This window comes from Neofelis nebulosa, chromosome 2, assembly GCF_028018385.1.
Source record: "Neofelis nebulosa isolate mNeoNeb1 chromosome 2, mNeoNeb1.pri, whole genome shotgun sequence".
Taxonomy (NCBI): domain Eukaryota; kingdom Metazoa; phylum Chordata; class Mammalia; order Carnivora; family Felidae; genus Neofelis; species Neofelis nebulosa.
Window position 1 is genome coordinate 148364498 of NC_080783.1, and position 24218 is coordinate 148388715.

Here is a 24218-nt window from a genome sequence, read left to right on the forward strand (position 1 = left end):
GAATTTTGTGAGAAGGATTTTAGAAGACCCTTTGGGATTCTGGGACTCCTATCCTCCTAAGGAAGGCTAGTGAGCTCTGGAGACCTTGATGCATATCTCCTGCATTAGGAAACAAGTGGCTAGTGCCTAGGTTATATCTCAAGAAGCTAAAATGGCTCTTGGAAGCAAGGTAATTGACTAATAGGCTACATGTAAGTAGTAACTGCTAGGGGTACTTGAGTGGCTCAGTCAGTTAAGTGTCCGACTTCGGCTCAGGTCATGATCTCACGGTTCATGAGTTCAAGCCCCATGTCAGGCTCTGTGCTGACAGCTCAGAACCTGGAACCTGCTTCGAATTCTGTGTCTCCCTCTTTCTCTGCCCCTCTCCCACTCACACACACATACTTTGTCTCTGTCTCTCTGTCTCTCTCAAAAATACATAGACATTTTAAAAAATTAAAAAAAAAGAAGTAACTGCTCACCAAGGTTTGTAAATACTAAGAATTGATGTAAAAGTGTTTGTAAAGGGATCTGACAAAGGAGTGGTTTCATAGACTAAGGAAACGCATAAGAATTTTTTTTCAGGTGCCTGGGTGGCTCAGTCGGTTAAAGCGTCCAACTCTTGATGTTGGCTCGAGTCATGATCTCACGGTTCCTAGGTTCAAGCTCTGCATTGGGTTCTGCACTGACACTGCAGAGCTTGCTTGGGATTCTCTCTCCCCCTCTCTCTGCCCCTCCCTGCTCACATCTCTCTCTCTCTCTCTCTCTCTCTCTCTCTCTCTCTCTTTCTCTCTCAAAAATAAAATAAATAAATATTTTTTAAAAAAGAATTTTTTTCCTAATTTAAACACATCTATCTTGAGCTCTAGCATGTTTATTTGCACAATCTTCTTTTTTCAGTATATATTTCTATACTTCTCAGAGTTAACTTTGTGATTCTACATTCACAGGACATCTGCAACAATTCTAAGCTAGCACCTAATTAAAACACTGGCCAGCATTCATTGAGAACTTTTCATGTGCCAAGCACTGTGCTAAGTGCCTCATACCTTTTAACCCACATCAGTCATAGCAGTAGGCATTTTTACTGCCATCCTGATGATGAAACTGAGGCAAACAGAGGGTAATTTTCTCACTGATTCATAGCCAGGACGTGGCAGAGCTGGGGTTCAAGCCAGGTGGTCCAGCTCTAAGGCCTGAATTCTTAGTCATTATGACGTTTGCTCTCTAAAGGCTTTGCAAGAGCAGTTGCAAAGCAAGAAGTGCCCTTCTTTCTATTTTCAGCAAATATGGCAGTCTTTCATCATTCCAACTCATCTTTTTAAGCCTTCAGAAAAATTCGTGCTGATTTGGAAAGCTCCTCGAAAACAAATAAAATGAAAATTTCAAACCTCATGGAATTACTTTTCAAAATTAAGGTTGTATAGGAATGGAATGGGAGAGAAAATAAATGAGTAAATACGGTTCTTGGTGTCCAAAACTGGCCATTCATCAAGACGTGTCAACAACACGCAACTTAAGTTTGATGAGTTCAATATTTTCAGGACTAGCAGAACTTCTCTTGACCTGTATAATTGAGCAGAACTTCTTGGTTAAGATGGGCCTGGGGCTGGACCTCAGCTCTCAAGGCTAAATTTCTTCATTCCATAGTTCTTCCAGGTCACTGTCAAAACCACTGGTAATTTTACACTGCAGTGATCTGTGCCTTTTCCTGGCCTGAGGATAAATAGAAAACTTAACAGTTCTGAGAGCTGTTGACACCATGTACTCAGAAACACAATCAGAAAATGTTAAAAGAAACCCTTGAAGGATGTGAATGAAGGATGTGGACATTCGCACATGGAAACTCCCCACGTGGTGCCAGCTTTGCTCCCCAGCTTGGTAGCCAAAAAAAAAGAGGTCAGAGAAGGAGCCAGGGTGTATGCCTGAGGCTTTAATGGAACACAATAAAGGATGAGCACTTCTAGTAAGGATTGAAATGCCCATTCATTGGTAACCAGAGGATTCTAGGGTGCTCAAGAATGACGTTACAGTGATACAAGGGATGACTTCGGGGTGATTAGGAAAACCCAGTCTCTCCCTAACCACTGTCAAAAGTAGCTATTGGCTCTCCTATTTGGCAAACACACCCTGATACATTTTAAAACTCATTTTCCCCTTTTAGTATGTAGCCCACCCAATCTAAGTTCACACACTTACAGAAAAGCTAGAGAGGGGAAGACGTTTTCTGAAGCCTACAATTGGATACTTGGTCTGACAACAGGACTGCCTGTTTGAACGGAGAACAGTTGTAGTAACTTGTGGTCTCTATCAGTAAGAGCAATAAGAAAAAGTTAAGAAAAGGGAAGGGATGGCTGAAGGTAGAAAGAAAGTGAGCTATAAATCCTGGCTTTGAAACACGCACTAGACAGACACCCAAGGGCTCAGATCTAAATCCACTCCAGCCCTGGATCCTGCTCCAGTACCTTCATATCAATATCCCCAGAGTCTTCTCCTCTTTACGATGAAAGACTCTTCGTTTTCCTTTCATAACTATAAGAGTCTCAGGATGTTTCCCGTCTTATTTGCCAGGGATAGATGGAGACGGCAGCGTTGTCCATTTAATTACTATTCACTCAAAATAAATGGCTTTTGTTCTTTCATTCACTTACTCAAAATATAAATTCCAAGGGCTGATCTAGATACAGGAGATTCCCAGATAATTAAGCCATTATCCTAGTCCATGGAAAAACAAAGGATGTATAATGTGTTACATGTGAAGGCAATAACAGAAGTATATGTATGATACAGTGACTGCAGACAAGAAAGGGTAATTAAATAGCGGGGACGGGATTCAGGACCCAAAGTATTCTGGTAAATAATGATCTAGAAGGAAAAACAGGAAGGGTCTAAGGCTTTTCTCTCACTAAAATAAGGATTTAGGACTGGGTGAATACCCATCTGAGACTTCTTCCTGCTGTCAACACGGGTTGTATAGGTCTTCTGCTAAGCCCTTGGATTCAGATGCAACGGGAGTCTCAGAAACAGGAAAAGAGGCTGTTTAAGTTTTTTTTTTTTTTCAGGGTTGAATAAATCAACAATGGGACGAGGAGCAATGGCCTTTGACAAGTCTTTGTGTCCAGCTCAAGTGCAAGGGAGCACGTTGCTTAAGTGGAGAACAATACACCTGCCGAAGGTCCATCCGGGAGGTGAGACACGGTGAGGGAGCACTTCTGGTCTTGGCGATGGGCACACTGAATTCTGCTCCACAGCAAGTTGAGCCATGGAGAGGATTCTACTGCAGCAGCTGAAAACGGATGATTAAGAGGCAGCATAAGTTGCATGGATCCTGTCCTAGTATTATGCTTTCTGAAGATAATGATGATGAACGAAATGACGAATGAGCTATGATATTTCTATAAAAACCCTCCTGTCCTCTCTAGCCTCCTTTTCTTCTCCTATTCTCTTTCCTGTCTCCAAATCCATTTCTCTAACTCTTTGATGATTCAAACCCCTTTTCCTATAAAGACAACCTGAAAATGTCCTCCACATCGACTCCGGAGCCACCTGAAGTCTGTCTCCCTTGCTAATGATGACGCCTATCCAGCTGACACAAGCCATTTTTACATGGAGTATTTGATGGTTCTGTGTTTTGTTCTGATGATTGTTAGCTCTTTTGGTTCATTGGTGTTGGAAATAAATCACATCTAACCTCTTTTGTACTAAAATTAACTGTCTCCTTGGACTGATTATCTTGCCCTTGGTCTCCGCAGAGTTGTACCCACAGGATCTTCAACGTGCCTGGCAGCCCAAAGGGTTCGCTGAAGTTACACATTGTGGGAAGAAAGGCTGGCTTTCCTAAGCTTCAGTCAAGAAGGCTTAGCTACTCCTAAAAACAGCAGAAGTGCTTCAGCAAAGTTCAGAAACAAAGCAGGAAAAGAGAGTCCCTCTCACATACATGTGCAGCAAAGGCTCTGGTGGGGCAGGAAACTAGAGTGTTTTCAACATGTTCATCTGTCTAGTTACCAAATGGGTTTGCTTTTCCCAACAATATATTCTAATTCCCCCTTTGGAACTTGTCAGAAATATATATATATATATATATATATATATATATATATATATATATTTGCTGGTAAAATTATTTTCCTTGTAGAAGAAAGAGCATAATTCAAGCACAAAACAGAAAAAAGTCATAACTCTCATCATTTTAAAACCGGGTAAACAGATAGAGGCTTTGCCACAGTTTAAGGCATAAACAAAGTTTCTTTTTCAGAGGGTGGCAAAAGCGGTCCATAAAAAGAGAAGACATAGTTTGATGGCCTCAACAGGGGAGGACACTTCCTTGACCACAGCAGGGATGTCGAGTGGCAGGCAGCTCCTCCATCCATAATTTCAAATACTGACTCTAACTAAACGAAACCAACATGCACTGCTTACCTCCTGAAGTTGTCACCCTTGCTGTGGAGGCAAGGACGACCACACGAAGGCGTGAAATTTCTTTCCTCTCCATTTCCTATACCATTTGCATGTTCCACCAACCTCTCGGACTCCCCTCCCAACTCATTCTCTGGCATGTTCTGCATGTCCCTGATTCTAAATGTGGACTCTCAAATTGAATGCAGCATGATCAAAATCCCAGAACCATTAAAAAATTGTAAAACTTCTTTCTTCTCCTGATTTCTTGATTCCTATTAACAGCAGCACCATTCTGCTACACATTATGACGCTCTCCTGCTGAAAATTCCACCCATGCCTCCTTTTCAGTTCTTACGTGACAATGTTCCAATTGCTCCTTTATGATTCCACAGTTTAGGCAGATGTTACAAGGCCTCTCTCATAAGCTAGCCTCACACTATTGAAGGAATAGCTCAGCTCTACCCACGCCTAGTGTCTAGCTTATTGCTAACTCCCAAGTCTTTGTTCATGCTGTGCCCTCCATCTTGAATGCCTCATCCTTCTCTTCATGTATTTAAACCCTTCCAGCTTATCATTGTTTAGCTCAAGATCCAACTCATCTATAAAGATTTGGGGGCCACCCAAGTCCGTGGTAGTCTCTCCCTCCTCCTCTGAGCCTCCATGGCAATTACAGTCAGCACTATTCCCTTGGCATTTATCATTTACTCTCGTGTTACCATTAATCCAGCAGACATTTTTGAGCACTTACTATCTCTGCTATGACAGGCTCTGTGGTATTTGCTGATCATAAAAGGCTAATAAGAGACAAGAAGCATCAAGGAGAAGGGAAGATAGGCAGAACAAGCAGGTCCAAGGGAAGGAATCTTTCAAATAAAGGGGATGTGAAGATATCCTGAAGCATAGGAAGGAGAACCAGTTAAAGTTGTCTCTCAGCAACAAGCCCACCCTCTTATCCTCTAGCGGGCATAGAATTGTGTCTTGGGAGGAGCAGGGAGAGGTGCAGAGAGGCTGGTTCTATGAATTGGAAACACTTCAAATAGATTTAGCTGCCGCTACCAGAAGGAACTTCCAGTGATGAAGTGAAGAAATATGGCTGGGGTGACACTCATGGGCACCACAAACAGACAGGAAGCCCACAGGAAGCAACAGGTAGTAGACAGGAAAGAGCAAGTCCTTTCTTCCTCCTCCAGCCTTTGCCTTCCTCTTGCACTCCCTATTAACATGCTTCACAGGAAGTCAACTGGCAAAGCAAAAATGATGTTTACAGAGTCCCGGCCCAGCATCACAAAGTGGAGGATAAAAGGGTGGGCTTGGAGCTGAGAGATAACAACTTTAACCTGTTCTCCTTCCTATGGTGCAGGATATCTTCACATCCCTTTCATTTGAAAGATTCCTTCTCTTGGACATGCTTGTTCTGCCCATCTTCCCTTCTCCTTTATGCTTCTTGTTTCTTATTAGCCTTTTATGATCAGTCTGTCATAGCAGACATAGTAAGTGCTCAAAAATGTCTGCTAGATTAATAGTAATATGCGTTCCTCCTCAGAGTCTGGATCCTAGCCTTTTTCTAATGCAGAGACATCAACATCAGCCAAATATCACCTTCTCTTTGGAGGTCTGACTTTCACCTCCATGGCATTCCACCTTTAAGCTTCTAAATTTTAATAATTCCAGTATATTCTCTTTCTTCTCTCAGCCCTACGGGTGATAAATGCTTCCTCCTTTCATGATATTTTATAGTCCCCTCTGTACTCTTTCAGTTACCTAGGTTACACTTTTTTACACTAAACTCTCTATTCAAGAACTGGTATGGTTTCTATTTCTTGATTGGACCCTGACTGATAATAGCAGCGAATAGTTTATGGGCATAGATTAATATAATGCAAAGTGACATCACTGAAAAGCCAATAGATACATTAAATATTCAAGCAATTTAGAAAAAAGGAATGAAAGGGAATGAGAGGAATAAAATTCAGAAGGGACAAATTAAATCCAGTTCTATCACTAATTACATTAGATGTTAATGGATTAAAATGCTCAATGAAAATGCAGAAATGATCAGAATTGATTTTTTTAAATGCAAGATCCTATAATATTTACTATATAAGAGACAACTTAAATATGATGGCACACATAGATTTAAAATAAATGGGTGAAAAAAGGATATATAATACAAATGGTAGGTATAGAAAGACTGGAGTGGTTATATTAATAACAGATAAAATAGGCTTCAAGGCAAAGAGTATATCAAAGGTAAACATGGACATTTTATAATGAATAAAGAGTAAATCCATAAGAAAGAGATAATCATAAATTTGTATGTGCATAATAACAGAGCTTAAAAATACATGAAGCAAAAAATGACAGAGTCAGAGGGAGAAATATGCAACTACAATCGTGGGAAACTAAACATAATTCTCTCAGCAATTAATAGAACTAAAAAGAAAAATCACTATGTACATAGAGGGTCTGAATAATACTATCAACGTGACCTAATTGTTATTTATACAATGCATCATACAACAATCTATTTTCAAATGCAATTATATATTCACCAAGATAGCACATATGCTAGGTGATAAAACAAGTCCAAAAAATTTAAAAGAATTGAACACCATGATAGTAGCAGAGGATTAAACAACTGACATACAATTTCAACTCAGCCCGAGAACTTAATATAATAACAACATCAACAATACCAATATTACCAACCACCCTTCCCACACAAAAATATTCACACCAAATACGTTACTCTGAATGCTCAGATTACCTGGGATAGAGTAGAATGTAGGATTAATGAGCAGATCACAAAAGCTTCTAGATGAAGAAAACTAGGCTCCTTATAAAGAAAGTGACCCAACTGACATCAGACTCATCAACAGCAATACTACATTTTTGAAGAATGGAGCAATGTCTTAAAACTTTAAGCGGCAATGACTTTCAATCTAGAATTCTATTCCCAGTCTGTCATTCATGTGGAGGAAGAATAAAGACATTTTAGATGTGCAAAAATTAAAACATTATAATTCTTTAGAAAGTCATCAGAAAGCTTTAGAAGGTTATCAGAAAGCATACTTCAACAAAAAAAGAATTAATCCAAAAAAGGAAAAAGAAAAAAAGAAAAGAAAAGAAAAGAAAGAAAGAAAGAAAGAAAGAAAGAAAGAAAGAAAGAAAAACATATAAAATCAAGAAAACAAAGGGGCGCCTGGGTAGCTCAATCAGTTAAGCATCTGACTTTGGCTCAAGTAATGATCTCTCGGTTGGTGAGTTCAAGCCCCACGTCAGGCTCTGTCCTGACAGCTGGATCCTGGAGCCTGCTTCAGATTCTGTGTCTCCCTCTCTCTGCCCCTCTCATGCTCTGCCTCTCAATGATAAATAAACGTTAAAAAAAATAAAAAAGAAAGAAAACAAAGAAAAAAGAGAGGGGTGCCTGGGTGACTCAGTCAGTTAAGTATTTGACTCTTGATCTTGGCTCAGGTCATGATCTCATGGTTGGTGAGTTTGAGCCCCATATTGGGCTCTGCACTGCAGTGTAGAGCCTGCTTGGGATTCTCTGTCTCCCTCTCTCTCTGCCCCTCCTCTGCACTTGCTCTCTCTCTCTCTCTCTTGCTCTCAAAATAAAAAAATAAACCTTAAAAAAAAGAATAAAATATTCAACAAAAAAAAAAAAAGAAGAAAGAAAGAAAGAAAGAAAGAAAGAAAGAAAGAAAGAAAACAGACCAAAAGAGAGACAAAAACATCATATAATGACACCTGTGTCAGAAAGAAAAAAGTCCACATTGGAGCAAGAGAGGAAAGTTTCTGAGAGAAGTTGTCTAGAAAAATTAAAGCTGCTTTACTTGAGTCCGTACATAAAATGTGTTATTTATAGTAGAAGTATTGAAACATTTGGAAAATTAATCGTAAGACTATAGAAAGAGACATAGGTAAAAAATGAAGCTGTTTTCATTTCCAAGAGAAATAAAGGGCAGGAAAAGGAAGGAAACACAGTTGTAATGCACTGCTTGGCCCATCATTGAACAATATTTGCATGTAGATAATGAAGAAATTAAAATGATTTTATTTAAACAAATATGTGGAAGGAAAAAAAAGAGTTAAGTTTTTCTCTACTATGGCAAAAATATGGTAAAATATTTCTAAAATTTTTCAGTCAAGAAATAAGCATATTATTTAGATTAAATGAGTTAATAGCACTTGGAACAGTGACTGTTACATGGTAAGCACTGTTGGCTATTATTAGAAATATGAAGTTAAATATCAGGGGGAAAAGCTAGAAGAATTGAGAGTGGTTGTCCCATGGGCATAGTATTCAGAATGAGAAGTAAAACTATTCTGGTTCATTAGAAGCTTTTTAGTACTACATGACTTTTAAAATAATATACATGTATTGCTTTTATAAAATAAAAATTAATAATAAAACAGCTATATTATAGAATAAAATATAAACATAAAAATGTGAAGGCATTGTAAGTAAGGAAGTAAAAGGTAATTTATAAGTACGGGGAATGTAAATTTTAAGAAACAAAGGGTGCATTGTAAAAACAAAAACAAAAAACCATATTAAGCTCTTTCATACATTTTTGAGTTAAAAATAAAAGAATTTTTAACAAATCAGTCATTCTCAAAAACAAGAAATCTATTCCACAAACGAACAAATGAGACAAAATAAAAAACCAGAGATGGAGAGGCCTCCTTAAAAAGAGATACTGAAAACAAGAGAAACAGATGGGGAACCAGGGTGTTACATGAAAGCTGAAGGTGGATATCCAAGGCCCAGCATGGGCACAAGTCACCCATATGAAGCTAGAAGTCAGGACAGTGCTTTATAGTCATCAACAGCGGACAAAATATCTCCATTTATCAGCCCAAGACGACTGCAATAAAGAAGTCTCCTGCCCATAAACAGGAGTAAGCTCTGTCTTAGAACTAGGACCCCACCCTGCACTGCATTCAGGGAAAAGACCTAGAACTGCACCATCTCTGCAGGGTGATAGACCCCACCAAGCCACAAAATGTGAACTTCGGTCAGAAATAAACTGTAAGTCTGGGGCAGAGGCAGCCATGAAACCTTCCCCATAAGGAGGGCATCAGGTCATAGGAAAATTTAAAAAATTAGTTAACAAAGAGAATTAAAAAGTGTATTGTTTAAAATGCACATCAAGGGGCGCCTGGGTGGCGCAGTCGGTTAAGCGTCCGACTTCAGCCAGGTCACGATCTCGCGGTCCGTGAGTTCGAGCCCCGCGTCAGGCTCTGGGCTGACGGCTCGGAGCCTGGAGCCTGTTTCCGATTCTGTGTCTCCCTCTCTCTCTCTGCCCCTCCCCCGTTCATGCTCTGTCTCTCTCTGTCCCAAAAATAAATAAAAAAAAAATAAAATAAAAAAAATAAAATGCACATCAAGGAGAGAGAGCCAAAAAACCAGAGAATTGAAGAAGTTAAACCCAACGAAATAGCGATATTCAAGCAACACAAAAATGACATTAAAATGAGCAGAATTTTAAATCTTCAAAAAGATAAAAGAAGGAATGATATCCATGAAAAAAGATGAGGAAATAATAAAATTTTTTAAGTTTATTCATTTATTTTGAGAGAGACAGAGACAGCACGAGTGGGAGGAGGGCAGAGAGAGAGGGAGAGGGAGAGGGAGAGAGAGAGAGAGAAAATCCCAACCCGGCTCCACGCTGCCAGTGCAGAGCCCAGAGCAGGGCTCAAACCCACGAAGCCACAAGATCACGACCTGAGCCCAAACCAAGAGTCAGGTGCTTAACTGACTGAGCCACCCAGGCACCCCAATAATAAAACTTTAAAAACTTGAAAAGTAAAAATATTTATGGGGGGCACCTGGGTGGCTCAGTCGGTTAAGTGGCTGACTTCAGCTCAGGTCATGATCTCACAGTTTGTGGGTTCCAGCCTTGCACCAGGCCCTGTGCTGACAGCTTGGAGCCTGGAGTCTGCTTCGGATTCTGTGTCTCCTTCTCTCTCTGCCTCTCGCCAGCTCGCTGTCTCCCTCTCTCTTAAAAATAAATAAACATTAAAAAATTTTTAAAAATATTTATGAAATAAAAAATGTATAGGTTAAAAAGTTGAGTCACAGGTGAACCAGTAGAACACTTGAAGTAATTACCCAAAAAGCTATCCAAAAAGATAAAAATCTGGAGACGGAAAGGAAAATTTAAGAGACATAGAGCATAGAGAAATGATTAAAATGTTCTAACATGTATCTCAGAAGAGTAGTTTTACAAGATAGTCTAGAGAGAATGTCGGGGGTGGGGGTAGCAGAGAGAGGGGAGAGCACAGAGAGACAGTAACTGGGAATCTTCCAGAAGTGAAGAGAGTCATGAGTTCTGAGAACTGACAGAGTCCACCAAGTGCCAAGAAGGGCAAAGTTTTAAAAATCGGCACCTAGGGGTGCCTGGGTGGTTCAGTCGGTTAAGCGTCTGTTGATTTCAGCTCAGGTCATAATCTCACAGTTGTGAAATCGAGTCCCACATCAGGTTCCACACTGATCTTGGAACCTGTTTAAGACTGTCTTTTGAAGGGATTTCTGGCTGGCTTATTAGCTGAGGTCATGATCTCAAATGTCATGAATTCAAGCCCCACATTGGGTTCTCTGCTGTCAATGTGGAGCCTGCTTTGGATCCTCTGTCCAACCCCCCCCCCCCCCGTACCTCCCCAGTTCACGCTCTCTCTCTCAAAAATGAATACAAATATTAATATATATATATATATATATATCCTCTCTCCTTCTGCCCCCCCACCAAATCCCCACCCAAATACATCATAGTGCAAGTGAATAATATCAAAACTAAAGAAAGTTTTAAAAAGAGAAACAGCCTATAAAAGAATGACAATCATGTTGACAGCAGACTTGTCATTAGCAGCAATGACTATAAGACACTTATGGAATAACTTTCAAAGTGGCAACGAAGCTACTGTGCATCTGGAATTCTATAAAAACTACCATTCAACAGGTGGGGTTCAAAAAATTATTGACCACAAGCTCTTTCTTAAAACAAAACAAAAAAGCAACTACTAAAAGATGTATCTGGTAAGTGAAAAAAATTAACCATGAAAGAAGAAGCAAAGGTGTGGAAAAATTCGGTAAAACGTGTTAGTAAATCTAAATAGATATTGATTATAGATAATAATACCAATAATTCCTGTGCTTATAAACAAAGTATAATTCCAATACAAGATAATTCTAATATAGGATCAATGGAAACTTATTCAGATGAAAGTTAAAGCTTCTGGGAGGAGAATAATAGAGACACTGATTAACTATAAGCTTGGCTGGGAAAAAAATGCATATTTAAATATATGTGCTAAAGTCTAGGAACATTCATTAAAAAGATAGAAACAGTAAGCGTAAGTTCTAAACCAGTAGAAGAAAAAAGAAGAAAGAAATTTCAACCAATCCACACAACAAGAAAGGAGGAAAACATAAAGATATTAAAAAAAAGCATAGTAAATAGAAAACATAAAATAAAGTAGCAGAAATATGTCTTAATAAATGTAGATAATTTGCAATTATATTTTTAAAAAGAAACCAGTCTCTCTGAGTCTCAGACTCTCTGAGTCTCTCTAAGATGAGGTAAAACTAGTAAGAAATACAGTTGAAAACAGGTTGCACTTCTGGTTAGAGAGCCTCTATTTTCTTACTAAAATGTAATAAAGGGAGGTGGGGGGAGCAGGATAGGATTGACAACTTGAGGTGCTGCAGTCATCTCGTAAAAGCTTTTGGTTCAAAAGTAATAGAAATCCATTGAAGGAAACTCAAGTTAAAGGCAGTCTATTTAAATGATACAGGAACAAACTGTCAAAAGAAAATCTGATTGGCAATGTTCAACAGACTGCCCAGTAGGATTCGATACCAGGTGTTCACCCTTTCTCCAACATTTGTGTCAAGGTGAGGGTGGCGGTGGGGTATGCACATGCCAAAAACTACAGCCATCTAAAGGACAGCTCCTAGGTTCAAGCCCTGCGTCCAGCTCTGTGCTGACGGCTGGGAGCCTGGAGCCTGCTACAGATTCTGTGTCTCCCTCTCTCTCTGCCCTTCCCCCACTCACACTCTGTCTCTCTGTCTCTCAGAGACATATTTAATAGATAACATTTAATAAATAAACACTAAAAACATGTTTTTAAAGGACAGCTCCTAGGGCATGTTAGGCATGCCCACCAAACCTGTCTCCTACAAACAGGTATGGCCCAGTGTGTCAGGAAGGAATGGGAAAGCAAGTCTAGGAGACATGAGAAAAAGGCCACTACTGAGGGCTCAACTTCAAACCAGACACTGTAAGCAATAAGTGGAATTATTAGTCAAGGCTGTTCCATTTTCTCCAGTGGAAGGAATGGAAGAGGTTGGAGGTTGGGAGTAGAAGGGGGCTTAGCAAGAGTGGTAAAAGAAATTCCACAGGATCCTGACTAGATAGAGGGGAATAAAAAACTTAGGACTGGGAGGGTAGAATGTTTTAAGTAATGGATGTCTCACTGATGGCTCGAGGGAGGGGACAAGGTAGAGGGTTAAGAGATGGCCACTAGGAAGAAGAATGTCACAATTGGAGGTTTCAAAGGCCTCCAAGGGTTCCAAAGGTTCTGCAGGTAACAAGAGACAAAGGTTGTCCAGGTGGAATAGAGTGATAAGCATCAGAGCAGAGGAAGCCAAAGAGTTGTTTGTCATAGGTGCTGACAGGAGACCAGGTGAAAAGGACTCTGAGAGCAGGCTGCTGGGGTGCCCAGCGAACCTGAGAGGTGCGAGGGAGACAATGTGATCAGAGCCCACAGAAGTGGTGAGGAGAACCAGAACACTGACTCAAACCTGATTCCTGGGCCCAGATCTATCAATGGCTCTCATCACTCTGAAAGTGATGAGATTGTGCAATTCTAAGTGGTGAAATTCTAAGCCCTCAGCATTTATAAGACCTTGACGATGCTTCATTTCCACCTCATCTCCCACCCTTTTCCTCAGGTTTGTCACTCTTCTACTGAACTGCTTTCTTCCATCTGCGCATGTGGATTCTTCAACATGGAATTTCCTTTCCCTACTCCTTTACCCAGAGGACTGCTGTTCAGTTTTCAGAGCTAAGCCCAAGTCATCTCCTCTGGAAAACCTTCTCCAAGGGAGTTCCCAGTCTGAAGTGAATGTCTCCCCCACCCACCCTGCGCTCCTTGCCCTCTGGGTGCCCCTGTCACAGCACTCACCTCATCACAGCAGTTTCTAACAGGTGTGGCTGCATCCTGCCTATTTTGGTGTCCCCAATACTTAGTGGGGTCCCTGGTACATAATAGATTCTTAATGCATACTTTTTAAGTGTATGTATGATTCAGGAAGTTTGGAAGAAGTAGTTTCATCACAATTAAGGTGAGGAAATCAAAGAAACAATAAATATCAACAAATGTCTCCAAGTGACATTCAATAAAATGAAGAATCAATACGGTGCAGGGCCAGCAGTGAGGAGGGGAGTGAGCAGAGGAAGTGAGGGCTGCTGGAAAGGAGATCACATTGACTAATGAGATAGAGATGAGACAATATGGAAGAGAGCTCCCTAGATTTGTTTGTACCATGCATGTGATTCTGGGTCACAAGGACAAGAGAGAGAAGCTGAGAAGCCACCAACATTTGGCTGTCCACTATGCATAATCTCATGTCATCTGCACGCTAGACCTCTAAGATGGATATTGACATCTGCATTTTAGTGGAAAGCCAGCAACAATGTTCACCATGGAGTTTAAGTGGAAAGTCATGATAGTCTGTGGCATTTCCTTCCCAGGTGTAGTGAGATCAGCTGATTATGTCAGCCTTGAGCTTCCTTGAGCAGGAAGTTCATACAAAGTCCTCCAAAGGCAAAGGGCCCTGCCTTTTGGGTCTTCATATGTCCTATAGCACCAAGTATGTGCTAGAGACTTGTTAGGACTCAATACGTATTTGGTGATTGATTGAGTGAATGAATGAACGAATGAGTCTGTGAATGGTTGAAAGCTGAACTGCACTAAGTATACATACTTGGCATGCATTATTATTTTATTTAACCCTCATGACATCCATAATTATCCTCCATTTTACAGATGATTAAACTGAGGCTTAAGAAAGTTTAAGAGGGGCGCCTGGGTGGCTCAGTCGGTTGAGCATCCGACTTCGGCTCAGGTCACGATCTCGCAGTCCGTGAGTTCAGGCCCCGCGTCGGGCTCTGTGCTGACAGCTCAGAGCCTGGAGCCTGTTTCAGATTCTGTGTCTCCCTCTCTCTCTGACCCTCCCCCGTTCATGCTCTCTCTCTGTCTCAAAAATAAATAAATGTAAAAAAAAAAAAAAAAAAAAAAAAGTTTAAGAAATTTACCCAAGGTCGCACAGCTTATAAGTGACAGAGCAAAAATTTCCCTAGGTCTTTCTGCCTCAGAACCCGGGCTCTTAACTACTCTGCTACATTGCCTCTCAATGAATGGATTCCTTTGAATTAATGGATTTCTCTGGAGATCTCAGCTTCCCCATATGAAGATAGATGGTCCCTGATGTTCCAGCACTATTAAAAAAAAAAAAAAAAAAAAAAAGCAGAAAACATTGGGAGTTGAGGGTGATTAGTTCAAAATGGAGAAAATCTAAAAATACATTGGCTTTACTTTTCGATATTTGTCCGACAGGGGTGGGACAACCTTAATTAGTGTAATAGGACAATAGGAATTAAATTGGCTTCATCACAAGACTTTTACGGGATGACACTGATGGTATTACTATCCAACTTCAAAGATTTGGAAAGATGTTCCTGCTAACACTGGAGAATAGAAACCTGTTTTTCATCAACTAGGCTGGCCTGACAAATTAAGTCTGTGGAGTCATTAGATTAAGATAAGAGCTTATCTCCTAGGCTGACATTTATTCAGAGGTTTTTATACTGCTCAGCTAGTAATTAGTGCTGTTGAATTTTTAACACTGCTTTGTCCAGTCATTCAAAAATTTTAGAGGTGTGTTTGCATCTCCCGTGTGTGTTTTTGGTTATTAAAAATAGAAGAGGAATGCAAGTGAATTACTTTAGAAGGCCTGAATAATTCTTCCAAAAGTTATTCTGTGGAGAAACATGCAGCTTAATGACTTATTTGCAGAAGAAGGGAGCAGTTCTCCCAAATTGATAAATGCAGAATAAGGAGTTGCCTTTTACTCCAGGATCTATAATTTATTTCAAGGCATACATATTATAAGTTTATTATGTTCTAGTGGAATCATTAAAATTATGATCACATGCAATAATGGTTTCCTGCTGCTTCGCACCCCCAATTCAGCAAACATACCATACATTCAGGGAACAGCTCAACGTTGTGGTTTTTCTAGTTTCTTTCCTATGGTCGATCTGACTGTGAAAGTTATTTTTCCAGTTTTCTTGTAGTTATAATAACAACTTGATTGCTTTAGAACAAGCTAATACACTAAGCCCGCACAAGCTTCCCGACAGTCTGTCAAACAACCAATGCACACATTTTTAAATGCTTTGTTTGCAAAATTCCAAGTTCTCTGTCGAAATACTAATTAGTAATCAGATGGATAAGACCCCTGGTTTGAAACAAGTTCACCACTTGGTTAAAGTTGCATCCTGTTACCATCACATCATTTATTTTGTCCTAAGTGGAGACATCTCAACGTTCAACATATTGTATTTGCCACTTTTCAAAAACTGTGGCGGAGAGAATCCCACAGGAACAAGAAGTGTTTGATGGTACTTTTCCATCTTAACACCACCCAAAAGGAAGCCTCAAAGAAAACCCTGCATATTTCAGAGATCCCCTTTGGAAGATGAGTTCTCTTTCATTAAAACGTGGCCCAAGTGATTTTGTAGTGAACAAATTTAAGTCAAGTCTCTTGCTAATCAGCCCCCGGGCGCGGTGGGTACAGCACTTGTCATCCGAACCCACTGCCAGAGGCGAACGGCCTCGGAAAGCATTTGCAAATATTCACATCTGTTATGGAACACGCTCATCTTTGCAACACTACGGGTAAATTTGACTACACTCTTGAAATCCCGGGAATGTACTGTAGTGAAACGTTTGCCACTTCAACAAGCCATTGGGCCTGTTTCCTTAACTGAAAAATACAAGTTTGCTCAGGATAATCTTTAAAGAGACCTGCCAGGGTCTTGAATCTCAGACCTGTGATCTGACTCAAGGTGGAAGAATCCTGAGAGGACAGAGAAAATTATGAGAGAAGAAGACACCACTGGGTTGAGATTCATCTGAGGAAACTGTAGAATTAAGTTCAAAACAGTAATACAGAAACTCCTAAATTATGCGATTAGACTTTGGTGTAGGAGAGTCACAGTCGATCTGTTGAATACATGAATGAATGAGTGAACAAGTGAATTGACTGAGGAGTAGCGTGGGATATTGGGATTTGGAGTCAGACACAGCTGGGTTCACTTCCTACCTCTGCCATGTACTTGCTTTGTGCCCTTGGAAAATACTTAAACCTCTCTGAATCTGCTTCCTCATTAGTAAATCAAACATAATAACCAGTCCATAAAGCCGTTGGTAGAATGAATAAAAACCCCCAAGATAGGTGCTCAAAACACATTTGTTCTCCTTTCTTCCCCTCACCCCAGGCTTTTTTTGTTTTTGCTTTTTGTCTTTTATTCTCTGGTCCCACATACAGTAAGTTGTAAACACATTACCATCCAGCTTCCAAATTCATGTATTCTCAACTACCACTGGTACATTTGGCATGCATTATTATTATCTTTAATGTGTAATGACAAAAGAAGAGGAGAAGAAGGCATGAAGCTTCCCTTCCAGCTCCCCATGGGTAATCAGGCCAGGGGAAGGTAGGCGGCATTCAGTGTGTTTACAAGGTACTCCATCTCAGTCCTCAGCCTTCGTTAACTCATCCACCCCCACCCCCAGCTTGCCGAAGAGCAACATGTAATTAGAGCACTAACGAGGTCATTTAGCAGAAACCATGGGTAGGGAGTAATGAATGTGCTATCAGGCTCGGAGAACAGCTTGGGCAAGAATCCAAACAGTCCATGTTCAACTCTGATGAGCCGACCTAAACTTGGAAAACAGAGCTTGGAAAAAGGTTAATAATAGGACATCAAAAATGAAAGCCCCCCCACCTTCTAGAGAGACCCAGAGCAATATTTTGAGCACAACCCTTCAGGAGCCGGGCCTGCGGGTAGTGGGCTTGGACGGAGGAGAAGCCAGGGGGGCACCCGGGACTTGGCAACATGGCTTGGGTGCATCAGGGCCATTACTGGGGGGATCTGTACTAGACAAAACATGGAAGGGACTTCGGAGGTCATCTAATTCCATGTCTCCATTTTACAGATGAGTTTAGAATGCTCCAGAGAGCTGCATGGGCTTCACCAGCCAATCAGAAATGGACCCAGACTTAGTACCGAGGCCTCCAGATGGGCAGGGCAGTGTTTGATTCACTAGTCTGCTGTGTCCTTGCCTCTGAGGGTGACATTCAGGAGACCATTTGGACAGTGTACAATGATACTTTACGTGGGGCCGGTTTTACTTGGACCACTTCGGGAGTAATTAAGTCCCAGAAGAATAAACCATCCATTCACCGTTTGCATTTGGAATTAGCACTCCTAATTGAGTCGCAACCGCTAACATCGCTGTAGCTTTCAACTTTATAGAAAAGGAAGTGGAGGAAGACAAACCCAAAGAAGCCAAACACCTCCAAATCCTTCCTTCGTCCACGGATTCCCAAGCTAGAAATGTGCCCACCCTTCACTGTGCCTCTCAGCTCCCGGAGCGGGGAGGGGAAGGTCTTGTCCTCATCTCCGCAAACACCAAGCACTGCCGGGAGGCAGGTTAAATACCGGGCCACAAACTCTACTACTCTTTTCTTTACAGGTTATAGCTGTTGTTGAAGTGGACTTCAAAAATTACTACAAAAGCATTTTGCCAGTGTGTTTTTCCCCCCAATTAATAGACATTAAAAGTACAACCGTGATCATGTGGAGGGGTCCGTGAAGGGTTTTTTTGTTTGTTTGTTTATTTGTTTGCTTGTTTGTTTTTTAAGATTAAAAAAAAAAGGATTTTTCATAGTCACAAAGGTAGGGACACTTCTGTTTCAGATATTTAAAACATATCCATATCTGTTGCTGTTTTTCACAGCATCATTTTTAAAAACATGTTCTAAACATTCTAAGTACAGAAAAAAAAAAGAACTTAGTCACTACCAATACTTAAAGTGTTAAGTACAAAAGTATTAACGTTCACAGGATGGATTTTGTTCCAAGGCTTATTTTCATTTCAGCAAGTGTTTATTAAGCAAGTACTACATGTACAGCACTACAAAGCAGTTCGGGAAAAACAAGACAGAACGGACAGTCTCTGTCTCCAGGAACCTACTGTTGATTTGGGCAGGCCCAACATACCTACAAAGATAACGGAGAACAGTTCATTATAAGAAAACATATGACAAATCCTAGAAGTTTCTTACCTCTCATTAAATATATTTGTGTCTTTCATTTAAAATGGTAACTGAAGGGGTGCCTGGGCGGCTCAGTCGGTGAAGCATCCGACTTCGGCTCAGGTCATGATCTCGTGTTTCATGGGTTTGAGCCCCACATCGGGCTCTGTGCTGACAGCTCAGAGCTTGGAGCCTGCTTCGGACTCTGTGTCTCCGCCTCTCTCTGACCCTCCCCTGCTTGTGCTCTCTCTCTGTCTCTCAGAAAATGAATAAATGTTAAAAAATTTTTTTTAAATGGTAACTGAAGAAAGTGGCTTTGGAGAGGCCTTTGGAACCAGGAGGCATTTATTTGCTCTTTTGATCATGTGTAGTGCCTCTCCGGGATCGCTATTCTGGTAACAGCCCCTCCATACAACCGGGTGTTCCCAGGAATTACACCCCAGGAGTCAAGTTTTTGCCAAGGGTTCTATTCCTATTTCCTGGGCATTTTATATTGCTCATACCCGGATCCCACACACATGCCCCCTTTGTCCTCCCAGAGCCAATAGGAAGCAGGGAGAAAATCTGCCTGACAGGGGGATGGTAAGTGTCAGTAGTATGGTACCATGCCAAAAATAATGTGAGGGCGATAACCGTGCCTCGGGGCTGGGGGCCCGGGTGGGCCGATCTCATGCCCTTAACATAGTCTTCCTTGTTTGACTTTGAAAACAATGTTGTGATAAGAGAAAGCTCTTCAAAGCTCTAGAGTATCAACTAATTCAGGTCTCCTTATAAAACAGTATAGAACAAAGATTCATGGCCACAGCTGCTTCCCAGTTGTCTAACACTAAGGATTTAATGAGAAGTTTGCCTCCCCTAATTGCAGGAGAACCAGGTCAGAATCTGATGATGCTCTGGTGGTATGAGAGATAGCTTGCTGGATTGGAATCCAAACCCTGGGGATAGGTAGCCCCCGGTTCAAATTCTCACTTTGGAACTTCAGAGCTGTGTGACCTTAAGTAAGTGGCTTACCCTCTCTGAACTCCGTTTTCCTTACTGAAAATTAAGACGCTAATGATATCTTCTGGAGAGGATTACTATGAAGATTAAATGTGACAAAAGATGTCAAGACGCCTGACGCATAGTAGGTGCTCCATGAACCTTCGTCATGGTGTTTTCAGAGCAAAATTCCAAAACTTTCTTCTTCAGAAGGGAAAAATAAAACAAGCCACCTCGTCAGGATGCAACAGCTGGCGCCAGCAACAAACGTAACCACATCAGGGGAGAGTGCCGCCCATCCTCAGAGTCAAATGTACTTTATGGAGATAGCAATTTGCATCTTGTCAAATGTTCCCTAACATTTTGCAAAAATCCCCAAATGTCAAATTAGTGAGTAATCTGTACAGTACTGCAGATCTTGTTATCCTCTGCCTGATTCATAACATATTTTGGGTGTCCCAGACACCAGTCCATGTAAATGTTAGTAAATAAGGAAAATCACATCTCCCCTCAGAAGGCTCTGAAATCAGAACCAGCTTCCACTTGCAAAGAAAGAATATAAACCTTGAAGGCCAGAGAGTGACACGTATTTCTTAGGGCTGATCAAGCTGTCACCAGTAACTACATACCTGGCATTGACCATATGCCCCGTCCCGAGACAGGCCGGAGGTGGGGGCAGGGTGCAGGCATGGGGCTGCAAATCTCAACCGCTTACTACATACTGGCCAGTTGGCTTCATCTACGTTGTCTTACTTGACCTTCTAAAAATTCCTTTGTATTTATTTAGCAAGTACTAAAATCGTGCTTGCTGAGTGTGTATGCTTCCCTGAGGGCCCACTTCTTGGGCGAGTACCTCCATACAAGTGCATTATAAATGCTTTACAACCTTCATCACAATCCAATGAGAAAGGCAGCATGCCACCATTATCCCCATTTCACAGGTTAGGAAACTGAGGCTTGGGAGGTCAAGTAGCTTTCCTAAGGCCACATAGTGAGTGACAGGGTTAAGGTAGAAATCCAGACAGTCTGGCTCCAGAATCTATACTCTTAGCAATTAAACAACGGCCTCACAAGGTGGGCACAATGAAAATCCCCATTTTACAGACAAAGAAACTGAGGCTCTAGGAGGTAAAGGACCACCACCAGGATATCCTACAGCTACTGGGTGGCGATAGAGCTGGGGTGTAAAATGAGGTCTCGCTGTATAACCCTATCCCAAACCAATAGGTTATAACCCATACCGAGGCTAAGAAAAAAGTCTTACCTGAAGTAGTTTCTACTTTTGCTGGCCAGGCGTCGAAAAAGATAGAGACTGAAAAAGATGGTGACCCTAAGCAACAAATGCCAAAAAAGCTCCACCCTTACAGGTTCATTAATATCACAATAAATTAGTAGTCTTGGCTCTTAACTCCTGAGTCAGGGACGCGATTCTCAAAATCGGGCTGAGGCTGTCCTGAAAAATGCCTCTCTGTTTTGTTTTTGGTTTTTTTCACTTTCCCTGACTTGGAGAAAATTGATACGAACCCAAGTTGCTGAAGCTGCAGGATGTATATTTATATGCTTTCTTTATAATGTGTGCCTAAACCTTGTTTTTTTCACTCTGTTAACTTTTCAAAAACTATTAAGAAGAAGAGCAACAAGATGCTGGTAGGGGGCAGGAGAGGGAGGGAAGGAGGGGGCTGGCAGATTATACACCAAGCACAGTGAATTTCAGGAGAGATTTTTCTATCCTGCTTCGGGCTCCTCTTTGTCTCTCGGGAGCCTGGCACAGACAGGTGCTCAGTGACCGCTGGCCTGAAGTTTTGAAGACGACAGAATCTCAGTTTTATCCGCTGCTGTTAGATGAAGACTCTAACGAAGATTCTTGAAGGGGACTGGAGTTAGTAGCTGGAAGATTCTAGGAGCTAGGTAGATTTAACCTGCACATTCTTGCACATCAAGCACAAATGTTGGAAAAATCTTGCTCATTGTTATCCCCTTCAAGGAAGGGCCCCTACTAGGGTACCTGGGTGGCTCAGTCAGTGAAGCAGTTAAGCAGCTGACTTTTGCTCAGCTCATGATCTCTCATGGCTTATGAGTTCCAGCCCTGTGTTCAGCTCTGTGCTGACAGCTTGGAGCCTGCTTTGGATTCCGCGTCTCCCTCTCTCTCTGCCCCTCCCCTGCTCGCACTTTGTCTCCCTGCTCGCACTTTTTTAATTTAATAAAAAGGGGGGGGCCCTACTTTCTTGCCCCATCTCCCCATTCAGTGTCCAGTAACACTGGCTGCAGTCTGGCAGCATTGACTGAAGACAGACAGACCAAAAGAGATTGCTTCACTTTGGGCCTCTGAACCCCCTCCTCATCCCTGGTCCTCGGCGTGAAGGCCAGAGAGCTCTGTGTTGCATCTAGCCAGCTCCCCTGCACCCTTCTGGACTCCACACTTAGCTCCCCAACACACAGTTCATCTCCAAGCTCTATTGTTCCTATTGTTCAGCCACCCTCAAATCGAAGTAAGTTTTTCCATTCCCACTGCCCCTGTACTGCTCTAGTCACCAACGTCTCTTCCCCAGCTCCTGCCGCAATGCTAGCTTGTCTTTTCCGCTGCCAGTCCCGCCCGCTTTAATCACCATCCACGTAGCAGCTAAAGCAGAAATCTGATTGTGTCATCAGAAACTCTTTGCCCTCAGGACTAAGTCCAATCTCCTCAGCTTGGTTGACCAGGCTTTTGTGTGATCTGGAATGCTCCATTCCTACTCAGTGCTGCAGGTCCTTAAACACAAGCTCTGCTTCCTCAGCACCTATTTCCCATGCCTTGCGCAGCTCTTAAGCTGTTGCCTCGTCTTCTGGGTCCACACCTCCTCCCTCTGCAGCCCGGTGGCCTGACCTCATGCCGCAGCCAGTGTGATCACTGCGTGCTGAAACCCTCTCTTACAAAACAAATAAACAAACATCAAATGGATGAGTGACACGGATGATCTTTTCAAAAAATAAATCAGACCACATCGTCCCACTCCTCAAAACTCAAATTTGCACTTGGGATAAAGGTGAAACACCTCACTGTCTACAAGGCCCTACTGAATCTAGCCCCTGCCTACCCCTCCAATGTACTCCCATACACTGCTCTCTCTTGTTCACTCTGTTCCAGCCACAGTGACCTTTCTCTTCCCCAAAGCACACGCGTGTTGTTCCAGCCACAGGGCCTTTGCTCTTGCTGTGGCCTCTGTCTGGAACACTCTTCTATCAACCCTACATATTGCTCAGGTTTCAGTCCAAGTCACCTCATCAGAGAATCCTTCCCTGACCACTAACCAAAGTAACACCTCAGATAACTTCTGTCACCTTTGTAAAAAGTATTGTTATCTAACATTATCTTGTTCCTTCTTTACCAAGCTGTTTACTCTGTCTCCTGAACTCAAACTTAAGCTCCTTAAGAGCAGGACACTTCCTATATTATTCTCAGCTGTTCCTCCAGTGCCTAGAAAAGTGTTTGACATTAGCAGGTGCTCAGCAAATACTTGTTGAATGAATGAAATGATGAATGAATGAGAAGAGATGAGGGGCAAAGTTGGAGGACTAGGAGAGGAGATGAGTGACGTCACAAATATATTCCCATTAGTGCTCTGCAGCATGAGTTTCTCCCAGAAATTATAACATCCTTGTGACAGCACCATTGAGAGAGAAGGTTGCCATGACTGCCTGCAAAAATACCCCAAGCATAGATACTATGATTCTTTATAGACAGAAGCACAGAGGTGAGGACCACAGTGTCTCTCAAACTAGAAGAAACCTCCAGTATCTGTATAGTCCAATCCATCCACTTGGTGATAGAATGAAGAGCCAGAGAGATGAAATGACCTACCCAAGATCATGCTACTCAGAAGGAGCAGGCCAGGAGACCACTCAGGTAAAAACGCCAGTTCCACATTTTGCTGGCCCCTTTCAGATTCATTTAACAACGACGTGTGAAAAATCCTGGAACATTTCTATCTGTTTGGGTTCTGGGTCTGCTAGACACGCTTCCCTAAGTAACTATTTTTCCCACATTCTGGTTATTATTGCTGCACAACAAAGCACCCCCGGAACTTAGGAGCTTCAAGACATCAACTACATGCTATTAGCTCCTGTGGTGTCTGTGGCAATGCTTTGGCTAGGCTTGGAGTCTGTCATGTAGTTGTAGGCAGGCAGTGGCCACAGCTGGCCAGGCATCTCTCTCTGTCTCTTGGTCTCAAGTCTTCTCCGTGATCTCCCCATAAGCTTTCACTTCAGCTTCCTCACAACATGGAGGCCTGTTGGCTTGCTTCCACCGAAGGTCAAGAGTTCAAGAGCAAGTATTTAAAAGAAGTCAAAAGTTGCATCATCTCTTATGGTATGGCTTCAGAGGTCACACAGCATCTCTCCTGCCACATTCCATTGGTTACAGATGAGTCACTAGCCCACCCGGGTTCAAGGGAAGGGTGATTAGACTCCATCTCTTGATGCGGAGTAGCAA

At 41.8% G+C, this 24218-nt stretch overlaps 1 protein-coding gene across 4 annotated transcripts in view; it reads right to left on the reverse strand.

The window, feature by feature from the left end:
* Window positions 1-1892: 1892 nt before the first annotated feature.
* LMO4 (LIM domain only 4) overlaps window positions 1893-24218 on the reverse strand; it is a 53452-nt gene continuing 31126 nt past the window's right edge. For all 4 annotated transcript variants that reach the window (XM_058716690.1, XM_058716688.1, XM_058716692.1 and 1 more), the window contains exon 5: window positions 1893-3265. In XM_058716690.1, the coding sequence (XP_058572673.1) occupies window positions 3254-3265 (12 nt within the window). In that variant the 3' untranslated portion in view covers window positions 1893-3253. The remainder of the gene's footprint in view (window positions 3266-24218) is intronic.